Source organism: Arctopsyche grandis, chromosome 2 (genome assembly GCF_051622035.1).
Source record: "Arctopsyche grandis isolate Sample6627 chromosome 2, ASM5162203v2, whole genome shotgun sequence".
NCBI lineage: Eukaryota > Metazoa > Arthropoda > Insecta > Trichoptera > Hydropsychidae > Arctopsyche > Arctopsyche grandis.
In genome coordinates, this window is record NC_135356.1 from 36,940,893 (window position 1) to 36,959,728 (window position 18,836).

General features: G+C 36.5%; 1 protein-coding gene across 3 annotated transcripts in view; it reads left to right on the forward strand.

The window, feature by feature from the left end:
* The window catches only part of DIP2 (disco-interacting protein 2), a 154,898-nt gene that overhangs the window by 130,798 nt on the left and 5,264 nt on the right, over positions 1 to 18,836 (forward strand). The window contains exons 3-15 of one of the 3 annotated variants that reach the window (XM_077445955.1): positions 3,935 to 4,039; positions 6,262 to 6,390; positions 6,477 to 6,686; positions 8,101 to 8,523; positions 8,604 to 8,891; positions 8,991 to 9,396; positions 9,481 to 9,650; positions 10,347 to 10,550; positions 10,750 to 10,968; positions 11,045 to 11,253; positions 13,097 to 13,328; positions 14,513 to 14,637; positions 17,057 to 18,657. In XM_077445955.1, the coding sequence (XP_077302081.1) occupies positions 3,935 to 4,039; positions 6,262 to 6,390; positions 6,477 to 6,686; positions 8,101 to 8,523; positions 8,604 to 8,891; positions 8,991 to 9,396; positions 9,481 to 9,650; positions 10,347 to 10,550; positions 10,750 to 10,968; positions 11,045 to 11,253; positions 13,097 to 13,328; positions 14,513 to 14,637; positions 17,057 to 18,657 (4,321 nt within the window). The remainder of the gene's footprint in view (positions 1 to 3,934; positions 4,040 to 6,261; positions 6,391 to 6,476; positions 6,687 to 8,100; positions 8,524 to 8,603; positions 8,892 to 8,990; positions 9,397 to 9,480; positions 9,651 to 10,346; positions 10,551 to 10,749; positions 10,969 to 11,044; positions 11,254 to 13,096; positions 13,329 to 14,512; positions 14,638 to 17,056; positions 18,658 to 18,836) is intronic. The other 2 variants (XM_077445954.1, XM_077445956.1) reach the window with 2 other exon arrangements.

Sequence of the window (18,836 nt, forward strand, 5' to 3'; positions counted from 1 at the left end):
CGATTCGCTCCATAAGATGAACAATTTCTAAAAATTTTACCAAAGGCATACATACCACTTAAAAATCCAAAATATAAAATCTTTTTTTTTTTCAAAGCACGTAGCAGCGATTATTTTATTAGTTACTAAGCTACCCAAAAGTAACATAAGAAATAAACGTAGCATACATAGATCCATATTATCTCATTAATCATTAAATTCATAATATTTTCTAAGTTCACACTATTTCAGTTGTAAATAAAAAAATGAGGTGGATCTTTATGACAATTCGCTCCACAGATCGAACAATTTCTAAGAATTTCACCCAAGGAATACCATTTAACAAAATAAAATATAACCTTTTTTTACATAGCTTTATAGCAGCGATTCTATTTCTGGCCTAGTATATGCTACTCAAAAGTAATATAACATAATCATCGTTGAAGATTGGCTGTCCATGGTCTATATAGTTCAGGATCATCTTCGTCGCATTGGAAAAAATTGCAGATAGGGAATTTGGGAATATTTTTTTGATTACTTTTCGGTCCCCCTAATATCTTGCAACAATACAAAATAAACAAAACAAGTCTATTAATGAATGCATCTTCCCAAAACCAGTTCCATCTTCTTGATTGTTGTTAAAATATTATGCTCACAATCTAAAATAAGCAGCAGTTAGGGATTTGCATCGGGAAATTCTGCTATGGTTATAAATTCAGAAACTCCAGTGTATACCAGTCTTTATAAACATTGACACGGACTACACAATCCATGTTCAATGCATTTTTTTTTTCAATACTACCTGGAAATGTTAAGCAGGTAGTATTCTTGTTTAGTTCTTACATACTCAAAAAACAATGCCTATTTATTGGCGTATTTCAGACTCATGGACTTGTTGGCAAAACGCCGATCAGCGTTGGTTAACATTCAGAGGGTTGATAAAATTTTAATATAAAATACGCACGTTATTGATATTATTAATTTATTTATGGAATACGTATATATTTTTAATTGATGGGAATTTATATTTCTTAGACGATAAAAGTAATTGTCAACGTCATGTTATGGACAGCAAAACTTACAGTAATATTATTTATTTACAGTAATATTACTTGCATTCAATTATATTGTAACAATATTATATAGTTACAATAGTAATAGTATAGTAAAAAAATAAAGTAATTATTTTACGTCCTCACAATATCAAAACGCATTGCACGAGTGCGACAGCATGCTCGGTTCTCGTGAGTCTCACGCTACACTTTTCAAAAAACTACATATAACCAGAGGTAGGACCGGAAGCGTGCTTTTATTGCAGGAAATAGGGCGTTTTGGGTCTATTTTCCAGGAAACAGGGCAAACTACAAAGCTAGAGAGCATAAAAAAAAGCTCATCATTAAAGCGCGGACCTAGAGCGCGCCATCTATTGTTCAACTATTGTAAATGCTTTGTAAAAAAGGTTCAGCAAACCTTTAACAATGCATTTACAACATGTGAACAATGAACGGCGCGCTCTGGGTCCGCTCTTTACTCATCATAATAATGAACAAAGCACGGCGAACAATGAACTGCGCAAAGTTGGTCCACCCTTTACATATAAGTCTAGAGATCGGACCGGAAGCGTGCCATTCATTGTTAATCGTTGCTGTGCTTTGTTCAATTTTATGAAGAACCTTTTTTTTTGCACTCTAGCTTTGCAAATATACCCAAAACGCCCTGATTCCTGCAAACTAGCACGCTCCCTATCCGCCCTTTACATATTTATTTTATTTTTATTCTGAACAGACCATTGTGGCATAACAGGAATTCCTAAAGCGCCACAATGGTCAAAAAACATAACACAAAAAAAAACAAAATAATAATCAATATCAATAACAATAACAATCAATATCGGTATGTAGACATTATCAAGTCAGTATTTCAAAGGATTTAGTTAAAATCATCATCTCTACCGTCCAACATTGAAATCGAGGGTTACCTACTCAAAAAACAATGCCTATTAGCGTACATATTTCAAACTCATGGACTTGTTGGCAAAACGCCGATCAGCTTGGTTAACATTCAAAGGGTTAATAAAATTTTAATACAAAATACGTATGTACGTTATTGATATTATTAACTTATTTATGGAATACGTAATTTTTTTTAATTAATGGGAATTTATATTTCAACGTCATGTTATGGACAGAAAAGCTTACAGTAATATTATTAAAGACTAAACATTATATATAATATATAATTTCGAAAGATACTTTGTATGTAAGTATTTCAGGCTCATGGACTTGTTGGCAAAACGCCGATCAGCTTGGTTAATAAAATTCAAAGGGTTAATAAAATTTTAATACAAAATACGTATGTACGTTATTGATATTATTAACTTATTTATGGAATACGTAATTTTTTTTAATTAATGGGAATTTATATTTCAACGTCATGTTATGGACAGAAAAGCTTACAGTAATATTATTAAAGACTAAACATTATATATAATATATAATTTCGAAAGATACTTTGTATGTAAGTATTTCAGGCTCATGGACTTGTTGGCAAAACGCCGATCAGCTTGGTTAATAAAATTCAAAGGGTTAATAAAATTTTAATACAAAATACGTATGTACGTTATTGATATTATTAACTTATTTATGGAATACGTAATTTTTTTTAATTAATGGGAATTTATATTTCAACGTCATGTTATGGACAGAAAAGCTTACAGTAATATTATTAAAGACTAAACATTATATATAATATATAATTTCGAAAGATACTTTGTATGTAAGTATTTCAGGCTCATGGACTTGTTGGCAAAACGCCGATCAGCTTGGTTAATAAAATTCAAAGGGTTAATAAAATTTTAATACAAAATACGTATGTACGTTATTGATATTATTAACTTATTTATGGAATACGTAATTTTTTTTAATTAATGGGAATTTATATTTCAACGTCATGTTATGGACAGAAAAGCTTACAGTAATATTATTAAAGACTAAACATTATATATAATATATAATTTCGAAAGATACTTTGTATGTAAGTATTTCAGGCTCATGGACTTGTTGGCAAAACGCCGATCAGCTTGGTTAATAAAATTCAAAGGGTTAATAAAATTTTAATACAAAATACGTATGTACGTTATTGATATTATTAACTTATTTATGGAATACGTAATTTTTTTTAATTAATGGGAATTTATATTTCAACGTCATGTTATGGACAGAAAAGCTTACAGTAATATTATTAAAGACTAAAAATTATATATAATATATAATTTCGAAAGATACTTTGTATGTAAGTAAGTATTTCAGGCTCATGAACTTGTTGCCAAAACGCCGATCGGCTTCAGTCAGCATTCAAAGGGTTAAATTCTTTCTTCCAATACTAAACTAGCCGTATATGACCATTTTTTCTTATTGCGTCATCTTCATGTTGTTTGATTGACTTTGGATGCTAAAAAACCGATTGGATTTACATACAGATGTTATCTATGCACAATTACCTGTATATGTACAATATAAACCGTACACGTTTTAATCATCAGCAGGATAATAAAAATAATAAAAAAAAAACAATGCTATCATTCATTTAATTTTTCCAATTAATTTCATTATATGCCGTGTTGCATTGTATTTGTTATCTATAAGTGAAAAGTGTGGTGTGTATGATGAGGTCACCCGAGGTTGCGACTTCAAATTCATACTTACTGACAACTAGTGATATCATCGGCGACAGAGAGCAACACATAGTCTTTTGCCACTCGTAAATTAATTTCATTGCACTTGTGATTATGTATAAGATGCGTATGCCTGAATGTGTATATACATATGTGTACTCGTCGTCGTCGAATAACTTTTCGTTGTTATTTATTTTTGTTTTTGTTTGTTTTCTTTTTATTGTCTTTTGCCTGCATGGGGTGTTATGTCTGCATGTAACGCCATCTGCTTGAATGGCTCAGAGAGCAGAAGTTCCCGGAGTGGCACCTCTAGCCCTTCACAGCGCACTGCTCAAAGGTGTCGGGGCAACCGTCGTCTCACCCGAAACGAAAGTCGGTATCATTCTGGTAAGTTGTCATCATAGATACTTAAACAACATACGTAGACTGCATGCTCGTTGGTGCTTTTTGTGTGTTTGCATGCAAACGTGACGTCTCCGTCTAGATTCGTGCTGTGTTTTTGTTATGTGGGATCTTTAGACGTATCGTCAGCTCACAATTCATAATCTTCTATACCTACATACTTAATGTAACAAGTTTAAATTTACTAATTCCAAGTGTATGTATGTATATATATATATATATGTTCCATCTAACCTGGTACCAACTACCGCTATAGTTGAAGTGTATTTTCAGTTGTAATATATTCCAACTGAAAATACACTTCATACAATTCATATTCGAATACAATTCGACTAGTAAATTACATCTCTACAAACACTTTCAATAATGTTGTACAGCAGTTGAGTTTCTGACAGTTTTTAAATGCTTGAAATTACGTTCACAATACATCTTTATATCTATTTTAATAGCTACTGATCTAAACAATCATTGTCTATTTTACAATTTTAATTTAATTTGGTTAGTAATCATAGTATTATATTATTCTAATGTTAATGTACAGCATAATAGGAAAAAGAGCTCAAAAACTTATTTAAAATTCTTATAAATGCTCATAATACATCGAATACATAATATTAATTAAAGACTCTATAAGAATAGTAGAAATTGAATGAGGTTTTGCGTTTTTATACGAGAACCTTTAAATCGTGAGAATAATCAAAGTGGGTTTTTGCATACAAATTATTATGACACATCTGTAATGTTATATTTAGATTAAAAATATTGGTATTTAAACATAGAAACCACAAATATTAGAAATGTATATACATATATATGATATGCAAGTCGATGAATGTTTTAGAATTCAATAATGCGTTCATATTCGCTAGGTTTTACAAATTAATGTAATGAGTACCGTATTACGATAACTCTAAGAATGTGTTCAAAACAAAAATTTGACTTTCCAACTCAATTTACTAAGTTAACACAAAACCTGATCTAACCTGGTACCAACTGCATTTTCAGTTGTAATATATTTTGACCAGTTGGAATGTAATTCGCCAAATAAATCAACTCACGTGGGTTAGACGGAGTATATTCCAACCAGTCGAAAGATATTACAACTGAAAATACACTTCAACTATAGCGGTAGTTGGTACCAGGTTAGATTCCAAGTGGTCAAGTATATAATACAACTGAAAGATACACTTCAACTCATCTTTTTCTCTCAACTCCTGAGTTGCTAGCCATTTCGAGTATGCCCTAAAAGTTCATTTTCTTCTGGTAAATCTTCTACCGAAGCCTCCTAACTTTGTTCTTAACGTCTTAACCACGACATTCTCCATCTTATCTCTACGTGAAGGGTTAATGATGTATCAATTTCTACAGATTTCCTGATGTCCGTGCCATGTATTTGATTCCACTTAGTAATTTCTACAATTCTTGTAAGATATCTCATCTGATGTTCTCAGTTAGGTCCAGAACTTCTGTCTTTTTTTTCTGTTTTGTGCCAATCTGAAGACCAGATGTGTCTGGTTTTATTTTTGCACCAAGTTGACCCATTGACATTGCTATTTTTGATATGCATATCATATATAATGTATATACATTTCTAATATTTGTTGTTTCTATGTTTAAATACCAATATTTTTAATCTAAATATAACATTACAGAAATGTCATAATAATTTGTATGCAAAAACCCACTTTGATTATTCTCACGATTTAAAGGTTCTCGTTTAAAATTAAATTTCCTCAACAGTTTCTACTATTCTTATAGCGGTTAGCAACACGTCAATAAAAATCAGATTAGTCTGTCATATCTGAATTTTCCGAATTATTGCTGATTATTTTATACTTATCGAGAAACACTCCTCCTAAGACACTTCATTACTGTAATATCAAGCGTTTTTTATAAAACTATCATATACATATCTCAGCGGATATTCTTTCCCTATCCAGTCCTCGCAATACAATTTAGAAAGGTCGATACTCTGTTCCACTGATCTTTGAACTCTCGGCCGTCTCTAAGAGTTCACATCTCATCAAATAAAATAAAAAATATATACATTTACATACAACATATTTATTCTTGTTACGTTTTGTATATATTACGTCTGTTTCCCGTAAATATTTTCATGCCTTATATTTATGCACTGATCAGGGTACGTCGAAATGTTTATACTGTTATTAATATACACTGCTTAATGATGTTCTCAACATTTACAGAGGTTCGACAAGAAGCCGTACAGCAGGCCTTGGCAGCTATGCAAACAAGACCAAAACCATCTATGCCTATGCCGTCAAAGAGAACATCCGTAATGGCAAAAAGTCCCGATCGGGAATGTCGCGATAGTGGTATATATAATATAATATATGTGTATTATACCCGAGTGTTAGTATGATGACGGTATATCTACATCAAAGGTTTTTGTTTCCCTCAGCTTCTAGTTCCGATGAAGATAGCACTGGTGGTGGTGTCGGAATCGACTCATCAGCTGGGGCTATCGGCATTACACCGCTGCCTAGATCTACACCTAGACCTCCTCCGCCGCCTCCCGTCACAAGTAGCGGCTCTCGGCATCATCATCAACACCAAAATCAGTCGCAGGATATTTCACAGCTCGTCGATGTCATGTCGAATCTAACCCCATGTAATTATTTGACTATGATATTCAATTTTACTGTACATAACAGTAATCCATCGACATAGAGTGAATATCACTGTTTTGAGTAGATTCCGTAAATTCAAAATTGCACTCAATGTCAATCATGGCTCATACATAATATGTCAGCCAATGTGTACATGAAGTAATAAGAACGAGACGTATCAATTTTGTATCATTATAAAATACACTTTTCTGCTTTTGATAGTATTTGAATAAAAGAAAATGACTTTGTAATAATATTACTCATAATTTAACTTCATTCATAACTCAATTTTATTTATGTTTGTTTCAACAATTTGTTTGCATGCATCATAATATAAGTGAACACTGAATCAATTATTTACAGAATTGAACACTGAATCAATTATTTACATAATATAAGTGAACACTGAATCATTGCAATATAATAACATAATCCTTTCATCACATTGAAACTTGGCGAGTTGAAAATCTTTCAGAAAACAGACTTTCCTATTGATTGGTGCTATCTACATACATACATATATAACATTTAATCTAATAAAAATCAATTTTGTTTGTCACGTATGCGTTCCTATACCATTCAACCGATTGCGATGAAACTTACATGAGCTATTGTGTGCATGCCTGTGATGGTTTCTGTAAAAAACGGGAACGGGAAAACAGGAATGAGTGGCATTGCAACGCAATAATTACAAATTTATTAGCGTCGCCACCTGCGTTGTTAGGGTAAAATAGACAAACAATTGAATAATTTCAAATGTGTTCGCCGCCTGCGTTTTTCCGACAAATTAATTCATTTGATTATTAAGTATTAATTTAAAACTGAAACATTCACTTATCGATAAATATATGGTTGGTTGGATATTAGAAATAGTCTTAAATCAAGCACTTTAAAATTTGTATATAAGCTAGATAAGAATCATTACCCAAATATTTTAATAATCATATAGTTAGGAATAGAAATATACATATAAAACTAGAAATAGGAATAAATTAATTATAGGTAGAGTTAAGAAAGCAAAAATTGCGGGAGTTGTTTTCCACAGAGGTGTCCAAATATACAATGCCCTTCCTGAGAGCATTAGAGGTGCTTTAGAGGTAACATTGGTGCTTTCTTGAGGGGTGTTAATGGATACCTCTTTGGAAGATGACGCAATTATATATGTAAATTTAATAAAATGCCACGCACTGAGAAACGATATCGGGAATTGCATGAGTTATTGTGGCATTGCATCGCATACTGGGTTCAGCTAGTAGTGTTATATATGATACTTTTTTAAAAATAGTATAAGTCGAACACATTGGGATTGATTCAGTAATAATCAAAGCTAAAATTGAATGATTTTTAAACTCGTATCCAAGTTTATTTAATTTAATCATAAAAATAAGATGTATTCACTTCGAATTTCTGCAACAGTTTCATCCGGTCCGGACGTAACGCATACAGCCGTCAACAATCGCCGAAATAACGCAGCCGACAGAGTACAAAGGTTTGCATATCAACCATCCGACGGCAACAACACCGGAACGGGTCGCTGGAAAGTATCGGCCAAGATTCAACAGCTTCTGAACACACTGAAGCGTCCGAAGCGAAGACCCCTGCCAGAGTTTTACGAAGATGACGATATCGAGTTGGAAATAGCGGCCAACTACAAAGACCCGAACGCTCCGAAGCCTGAAGGAAACGTCATGAGCGCTACTTTCGGGGAGCAGCTCGTCGTACCATCGGGTCTGCCGAGGAACCTGGAGGCGGCGATCCAACGCTATGGATCGGCGTCCTTCAAAGCGTCCGTCGCCACCGTTTTGGATCCCAACGGAAAAACTAACACATTAACATATGGTATTTTGATTTTTATTTTTCTTTTTATATTATATACAAATAAAAAATATATAATATAATATGTACCGTTTTATTTACAGGTAAACTTTTAAGTCGATCTCAAAAAATTTCCTATGCTCTCTTAAACAAAGCATTTTCTAAAAATAACGAAGTCGTCCTCAAACCTGGCGATCGCATCGCTTTGATCTATCCGAACAACGATCCAATCAATTTCCTATGCGCATGGTATGGATGTTTGCAAGCCGGTATTGTTCCCGTGCCGATTGAAGTGCCCTTGACGAGGCGAGATGCCGGCTCTCAACAAATTGGATTTTTGCTGGGTTCGTGCGGTGTTCAGATCGCCCTCACATCCGAAGCATGCTTAAAAGGTAATGCTGATTGCAGTATTTCAATACGACTTATAAAATATCAAAATTGTATCAACTCGTTTGAACATACTAACGTTTTTCATTTTAAATTGACTTCAGGCTTACCCAAGTCTCCCACCGGTGACGTCATCACCTTCAAAGGCTGGCCACGTTTGCATTGGATGGTCACGGAGCACTTGCCCCGATCTCCGAAAGACTGGTTGCCACCGCCAAGATTGTCCGACGACACGCCGGCCTACATCGAGTACACGACCGACAAAGACGGCTCCGTCATGGGAGTGACCGTGACCCGAGCTTCCATGCTAGCCCACTGCAGGGCTCTGACGATGGCCTGCAGCTACACCGAGGGTGAAAATATGGTGTGCGTGTTGGACTTCAAGAGAGAAGTCGGCTTGTGGCACAGCATATTGACCAGCGTGTTGAACGGAATGCACGTCATATTCATTCCATACGCCTTAATGAAAGTCAATCCTGCCTCTTGGATGCAAATGATCACCAAATTCAGGTTTTTTTTTATATTATTAATATCATATATATAATTTAAATGTAATATATTTTATAATACATATACAATTTGATTTGTTTGCAGAGCGAGCGTGGCGATAGTCAAGTCGCGAGATCTCCATTGGGGATTGTTGGCTACTAAAGACCATAAAGAAATATCTTTGAGCTCGGTGCGACTTCTTTTAGTCGCTGATGGCGCTAATCCGTGGTCTCTATCTTCGTGTGATCAATTCTTATCAGTATTTCAAGTCAAAGGTAAGAACTAAAACCGTTGTGACAACTAGATGTCAATCGAACTCAAACCACCACATATTACATGACAAGTCGTTCATCGACAGCTCGCTCGTTCACTGACAATTCTGTCGCATACTCTTCATTTACAGACGTTTACTCATTCACAACGAATCGCTCATGACCGTTAATTCACAGATAATACGTTAGCGGATGTTTTATGAACGAACTGCCTGTGAACAACTTATTACTGAAAATCAGCTTATGTCATCAGTTTAACATATGTATGTTCTATAGCTTGTTAGAGCAAAATAGTATCATTTCATTGTAATAGACTCGTATAAACCCTCTAATTATATCACACACAAACACACCAACCTTGATGATCTAACATTTTCACATCAAAATGTCATTTCAATGCCACATAATTGTCATTATGCGATGAGAATTTGCTATGCTAGAGTGATCCCAGTAATGATCTATAGATTTAAAGAAATTTTTCACTTTATATACGTACATACATATATATTATATTAAAAACTAAACACAATTTCATTCTGACAATATTGATTTTGACATATTTAAATTTTGATTGCTCTTAAAATCACTTCTTATTTCACTGTATTAATGTACATCACTTGAAAAAACTACTGCAGATAAGATTTTAACGGTGAATGTTTTCGTTTGTGGTTTTTTTTAAACTTTTATTATAATTTTCAGGACTGAGAGTAGATGCTGTATGTCCATGTGCTTGCGGCAGTGAGGCTATGACGGTATCAGTACGTCGGCCAGGACGTGCCGGTGGTTCAACAGGTCGTGGTGTGTTATCAATGGCCGGCTTATCGCACGGTGTTGTCAGGGTCGACCAAGAAAACTCTTTGACGTCTCTGACTCTACAGGATTGTGGTCAAGTCATGCCCGGATGTGAGCATTTTGGATTATTCATTGATAAAAATATTTAAAATAGTTACAATTGTTCCTCTGAACATTTTCGATTGAAATTTTTTTTACTTACATACATACATTCGGACTCAGTTCATATAAAATAATCAGTATTGATATGATTGTATGAACGTAATTCGTTATTGCACACTAAGTGAACTTGTGTATTTTATTATTTCAGCCGCCATTATCGTCGTGAAAATGGATGGACCTTCGTACATATGCAAAACCGATGAAGTGGGAGAGATATGCGTGTCAGGAGTCGGTGGCAACGGCTACTGGGGTCTGCCCGGACTGACATCATCAGTCTTCGGCGTGTATCCTCTGGATGCTGACGCAAAAGCCGTAGGGGAACAATGTTACACCAGAAGCGGTCTACTCGGCTTTTTAGGACCTGGAGGTAAACGCTTCGTTCTACCGACGCCTTAAATCGATTCCCTGCTCTCCAAATGATGTAATTTCATCTATTTTTACAGGTCTTGTATTCATATGCGGCTCGCGCGACGGTCTCATGACGGTGACGGGCCGCAAACACAACATGGACGATATCATAGCCACCGTACTCGCCGTCGAACCGATGAAGTTCATTTACCGTGGAAGAATCGCCGTCTTCAGCATTCGCGTGCTGAGAGACGAGAGAATATGCGTGATCGCCGAACAAAGACCTGACTGCAGCGAGGAAGAGGTATAAGACTTTTGTAATTCGAAAATTTTTGATCAAACTATAATTAATTATATAATCATAATTATTTGAATTCTCATATTAAAAAAAAAATAGCATTAGTAGAAAACCTTGTGTGCCTCAACGGTAATATTAGTCGCTGCTTATGTTTCTTTTAACATTAAAAAAAATATAATTAATTAATAGTTTGAATTTGAGTAACTTCATCAATCGTTAAGAATTAAATCAATCAAATATTAATTGATTAGTCAATTGCTTTCAATACCTGTTCCTGAAACGTTCCTCAACCCGTTTTCCGCTCTATAGTGATAAGTGCTTGCGCCTTTGTGTATGTATTTTGTATTTTAACTGTATTTTAATGTGTCATTTCAATCAGGTGGCGGATAAGGTGATTTTTTCGATGTTTGATTGTATTAAAATTCATTGTAACGTTTGAAGTATTGCGAATTTGCGCGTTTTAAACGTTAAATCAGTGATACATAACCTAAAAGTAGACTTTGAAACTTAAAGACTCGACGCTAGTGCGTTTCTTACAATAAATAGACGCATTGATATTTAAGTCGGAGCATTGAATCATTACTTAATACCATGTCAAAGTCTAAACCTTTCAGATTATGTCATTCATATTCCGTTTTCACTCACTACGTAGAATCACTCACTCAATAGCAGAATATAAAATTTACCATATTGTATGCATCTTTTGGAACATTTGGATATTATCTTAAAACATGCGGAACAATGTTGTTTTTGTTTGTGATTAATAACATTAATCTTACACATAGCTCTACACATAGGCTGCCGGCTACCAAAGACGTATATTTCTAATATATTCTAAACAAATAGTCATGCAAATTCGTCTTTTTTTGGTTACAATATATCAGCTATATAAAATGTTGGTCAATAACCTATGTATGGAGGTGGCATTAGTTATACCAATTCACAGTGGGCCTGGTTTCACCGATTCTCGTTAAATGAACTCTTCATTTCTATACTTGAATATAATTTGTCATCAATTTTGAATGTTTATTACAGCTACGTGCATATGTATGTAATGGTAAACGGATTGTTCCGCAAAAAGTGATCCCGCTTAAGTCACTCAAATCTCGATCACGGAACATCTAGCATAATACAACGTTTGATGGCGTTTTTGGGTGCCAGATGTTCCATGATTGAGATTTTAGTGACTTACGCGAGATCGCTTTTTGCGGAATAATCACCGAAATGTATGTAATGAAACCAAAACCTTTAAAATTGAAAATTCTAGGATAATAATTTGCATTTAATAAATATTTTAATAAAATTTGAGATAAGTAATAACATTTTAGATATATTGGAAAATCTTCCTGGAATGATTACTTGATGATCCTAGTACCGAGCCGACAAGACAAGTATAGAAACGGAAAGCTCATTTAATATTCTTTTGTTGCTCACTCAATTTAATCTGGGAAAAAACATTAAACAACTTATATACTCTAGAAAAGTTGATGATATGTTGTGTCAAACATACTCAACGGGCCATTTTATTTTTTTAAATAGACATTTTTAATAAAAAAGCTATTTTATATAAGATGCGCATTTATTATAGTTGAAAAATAGTTTTCAATTGTAAGCTAAGGCCTCACTATACATATGCTTGGCGTTTTGTTACCATATTAACCCTGTTGAATGTGCGAATTTTGCATCGCTGCCACTTAACCGCGTACGTTTTGCTCCTGTTCGAAATCCATCAGACCCGATCCTCCGTCTCCTCACACTCGGTACAAACTTGTCACGCCGGGGATTGCATACACTCAAACGACTGTCGTCCTGCATCTTCACACAACGCTTTCTGTTTTGCCGTCAACAGTCGTTCCAATGGATGTCGCGGGTGCTGCAGGCCGTCGACTCCATACATCAAGTCGGAATATACTGCCTGGCGCTGGTCCAACACAACCACCTGCCGAAGACCCCGCTCGGAGGAATCCACCTGTCCGAATGCAAACGTCGATTCTTAGAAGGAACCTTACACCCTGCTAACGTGCTACTCTGTCCACATACCTGCGTGACCAATTTGCCGCAGCCCCGCGAAGTACACTCCGGTTGGTAGCACATTTTTAAATTGTGAAATATATGTATATGTTACGGGCGATGCAATGAATCTGGTTGGAATCAATAATCATCAGTTATTATTATCAATTTCTTATAGGGCTTTTTTTTCTTTTTGTAATTATTACATGAATTCAAGTCTTTACAAATGATTCGTTGGTTGAATTGAATATAAATGCTTATTAAAAATTCAACAAAACAATATGTGGTGCTTCTTTAGTATGTGGTCTACCTTTGAATCGCAGTTGACTATTTTTTTTATTTGTATCGTAGCAACGACCTGTTTTTCCTGCCGCCCCATAATTTTGTCGAAGCATTTCTATCAAAAGATCGTCAGCAGCGAAGAAAATACCGACCCTAACAACCTAATCTTAAATGAATAGGACCAACCCTAAATTAACCTAACCTAATCTGACCCTTAAATAAATAGGTGTTGGCTGCTAAGATATGTTTTTTTTTTTTAAGTTTTATTTCATCAATACAAAAGAAAAACATATCTTAGCAGCCAACACCTATCTATTAAAGGGTAAGGTTAGGTTAGGTTAAGTTAGGGTTGGCCCTATTCACTAACTGAGAAAGTGAGACCGTATATTAAAGTAAAAACATGAAGGTAGATCGCATACTAGAGTAGATATGTGAAGGTAGACCGCATACTAAAATGGCACCCAATATGTTAGGTTAGGTTGTGTTTTATAATACACATTGACATTGTATCATATTCTAAATTCTCATTCAAAATGAACAAAAGCCAAATAAAATACATATATAGAAGGTGGGGTTAAATTTTAAATAAGTGGGGTTAAATTGAAATATGATAAAATGAGTTCAGGGACTGGAATCATTAATAGAAACCAGTTCAATTCCCCCAAATTAATCACTTGATCCTCACCATTAACTGATAGTTATTGCCGCACTCGAATTTATCACAGTGACCGTAACATATTCATTTAAATCGACATATTATGAAAACACCATTCGATATATATACACATACGCGATGAAATTTGCTATAAAAAAAAATCCTATATTCCAAATTGTTATTTTCATTAGATTTGAGATTCGAAATTTTGTCTGTTTGTGTGTTTCAATTCTTATATTGATTGAATAGAGTCGGTTAGATTTGTTCACTTGCGTGTTGTCGAATCGGTGATTGTGTGTGGTGTTTCACCGACAACAGCCGAGTTTGTTACAGATGTGGGACCAGCCTCGGTCATCGTCGGGAATCTGGTGCAAGGTAATCGACTGGCGTCGGCGCAAGGCAGAGACATGGGACTCACCGATGATTCTGATGCTGCTCGGAAGGTGAGTCTTACAATGTCAAGATATACATGTTGTTGCGTAGGGGTGGGTGGAGGATCCAAGTAAAAGGCCAAAGTCGTTTCACAGCATTTATTTGATGATTAAGGAGATACACGCACTGGCAGTGCTCCGTCCAGGATTTCTTGATATCGTCTAAGTACCGCCTTATAACGGAAAGGTCGCTCAGGGCATCTTCGACGTCCGGTTACTTCCCTATTGTTTAGGCATGTACCCGGATATGTATTCCCACGACACTCAGTCCCACGCTATCGCTGTCACTTCTGAGAAGGGACCAATAGCGGCCAATTCGGTGGCCATTGTTTAGCCTACTTGCACTTAGTCCTGATCACACTGGCCAGTAAAAAATCGCGTTTTTTACTTACTGGAGCGTACTAGCTAATCAATCTTCGTTTTATTTTTAACATATTAGCCACAGTGACATTAGAGAGCTCCAACGCGTCACTGTATACAATCATAACAGCCTGTTATATCTTGATTGATAGTCAATTTCACCAGCAACCTGGTTGAACAGGTATATCGCTCTAGATATTGGAGACGTTGCCAACATATTTGTGCGAGCCACAGGAGGAGAAAACAAATCGCGATTCCTCAGTTTACTGAGTTTGACCGATTGAATTCGAATATGACAATGATTTTTGATGGTTTCCTCTCGTTTATGAGATAAGCGTTTAAAAAATGCCCAATATTTACAACTTTTCGGCTTTGGTAAATGATTTTAAATTGAGTTAAAAAATGTTTTTGCTGACCGTATGCATGATGCAAGAGCAAGATGAAGAATGGAGATTCTTACTCTAGCGCATAATTCGATCTCACTCACGAGCGATGAACATTTCATAATGTAAAATCATTTACCGCTCGAATTAGTATATAAAAATATTGAGACTGAAAACCAATTCTTGTAAACGTAGTGAAATATAAAAGTGGCCCAACGAATACATAATACATAGCCAGCAGTATGGCTCGGTGGTTGCATTTATGTTTAGCACCGAGAGGCTACCGGGTTCCATCCTGTGCTAATCTTTAATACTGCTGGCCAGACTTGGATATTTGTGACTCCAGGTCGATCGTTTCCTATCAGAGTCTGCCAATTTATCTGATTTCATTGTTGAAATGGTTCCTCTGTCAAATTGACGGAAACCATCCTACCCACTATGTCACCACTATTTGTACAATGTCAAAATATATTTAGATATCTCTATGGATTCATTAATTGTTAATTTCGTGTTCTTCAGCCTCTAGAAATACAGCGGTTTATGTAATAAAAAATGTTGTAATTGTCTAAGAAGGCGCATTGGGGTTTACCTGTTAGGCCTTCCTAGTATATATCTATGTAGAAATAAAATTATAGCTGAAGAAAAAATGTGTACAGAAAATGGTATATATTTGAATTTTGAAATTCGCTATATAACTGATTTTAACACTATGGTGGCCGCTGACTCATATTTGTATCATGTTGGGTGCACAACGCTTACTAGCCGCTGATACATATATGATTCACGACAGCGCGAATATATTTTTCAATCTGCTGATATATATTTATATCACGCTTTCGTCATAAACGAAGAAGTGATTCAAAATTGTATCATCGGCCATAAACGATTGACGCAAACGTGATACAAAAATATATCAGCAGACTGATACAGCTCGCGCAGTCGTCAATCATATATGTATCAGCAGCCACTAAGCGTTTTGCACCCAACATGATACGAATATGAGTCAATTAAAAGTATTTTAAAGCAATTAAAAACGATCGGATAAGAGGCAAACTTTTTCCTTAGTTGTAATCGTAAGTGAAACGTAAAAGAGGTTAGTAAAAATCACAATCAATAGAAAAAATATGTGACTATTGATTCCAATACTCACTTTTGGCACTAGAAATACTAGATTTTGAGTTGCAAATTCCATTGTATTGCAAAAATTGCGCATTTTTTATTATAAACGAGGGAATACCAGCAAAAATCATTGTCATATTCAAATTCAATGGGTCAAACTTACTAAAGATTGATGTCTCCGCTCCGGTAATTTTACTGATTAGAAGACGATCACTGATCGACTGATTAGCGATCAGCCTATGAAAGAGCTATAATAGTCAACAGCGATGGAGTCTTGTGTACAATAAATTACTTCAATCACCGCTTGACTCCAATCTGGAAACTCCTATTCACCACTCAGCAAAATAGTAATAGGAATATAGAAGGCTTTTAGAATATCTTCCAAATAAATAATGAGTTCGGAATTCATTTAGAGCATTCGGTCAATTAAGACACTACAATACGAGTTGATCGGCCATGTAAACGGGTCTTAAGTTATAATTATTCAGTCCATCCTTATGGCATTGAACATTGAACGTATAGCTTAATATTTTCTGAATAAAATATGTAATATGATTTTATATTTTCAGTATCAATTCATATCGGAAATTCTACGCTGGCGAGCCATGTCCACGCCCGACCACAACCTCTTCACACTACTCAACTCGAAAGGAGGCGTAGCGAAAATGCTATCCTGTTCAGAATTGCACAAGAAAGCGGAACGCATCGGCAACCTTCTATTGGAAAAGGGGCGAATCAATACGGGAGGACACGTAGCCCTAATCTTCCCGCCAGGCCTCGATCTAATATGCGCTTTCTACGGCTGCTTATACGTGGGCGCCGTACCTGTCACCATACGACCACCGCACCTGCAAAACTTGCAAACAACCCTACCGACAGTTCGCATGATAGTCGACGTCAGCAAATCAGTACTTGTCATGTCCAACCAGAACATAATCAAACTGCTCAAGTCCAAAGAGGCGAGCAATGCCGTCGACATCAAGTCGTGGCCCATGATCTTGGACACGGACGACGTGCCCAAAAAGAAACTGGCCATGTTATACCGCGCACCCACCGCTGAAATGCTCGCTTACTTGGACTTCAGCGTGTCCACGACCGGGATGCTAGCCGGGATCAAAATGTCCCATGCGGCCGTAACTTCCCTGTGCCGTTCGATGAAATTAGCGTGTGAATTATATCCCTCGCGGCATATAGCCTTGTGTCTCGATCCATACTGTGGATTGGGCTTCGCCCTGTGGTGTTTGAGTAGCATCTATTCCGGACACCATTCAATATTGATTCCGCCGTCTGAAGTAGAAGTGAACGCCGCACTCTGGTTGAGCACAGTATCTCAATACAGAGTGCGCGACACGTTCTGCTCGTACGGTGTGATGGAACTATGCACCAAGGGCTTAGGTAGTACAGTTAATCATTTAAGATCTAGAGGTGTTAATTTAGGTTGTGTGCGAACTTGTGTGGCCATCGCCGAAGAGAGACCTCGGATCAATCTGACGTCGTCGTTCTCAAAGTTGTTCTCGGCGCTCGGTCTGAGTCCTCGCGCTGTCTCGACTTCGTTCGGCTGCCGGGTCAACATCGCCATATGTCTTCAAGGTGCGTCTAGTCCCGAACCTTCCACTGTCTACGTCGACCTACGAGCTCTGAGAAACGACCGCGTGTCCCTCGTCGAGCGGGGAAGTCCACACTCGCTATGCTTGATGGAATCGGGCAAGCTGCTGCCCGGAGTTAAAGTCATCATAGCCAATCCGGAGACAAAGGGCCAGTGCGGAGATTCGCACTTGGGCGAGATATGGGTGCAGTCCAGCCACAATGCTAGCGGTTACTTTACAATCTACGGCGAGGAGAGTGACTATGTGGATCACTTCAATGCTAAGCTCGTCACCGGTAGCACTGGGGAAGTGTATGCTAGGACGGGATATCTAGGATTTTTGAGACGCACTGAAGGCACGTTGCACACGGGTAACGAAGAAAATATGTCGTTGGCCGGTCGCGATAACGACAGCGACACGGTGGAGATGAGCGGCTTCCAAGGTGGCTCCGATTCGATGGAGATGCAGGATGCCGTGTTCGTCGTAGGTGCACTGGATGAGACGATCGTCATGCGAGGAATGCGCTATCATCCGATCGATATTGAAAACTCGGTGATGCGATGCCATAAGAAAATTGCCGAATGGTAAGTTTAAAATGTGTGAAGTCAATCGACTATATTACTTGTCGGTCAGTTAGTTATTGCTCGAAATGGAACCGGAATTGAATTTAAATTTAATTGTCATTCTGTGGATTTCACAAGCTCGGTTCCTTCTGCTCCATATTGAGCTGTGAATATCAACTTCTACTACATCTCCATTTCGA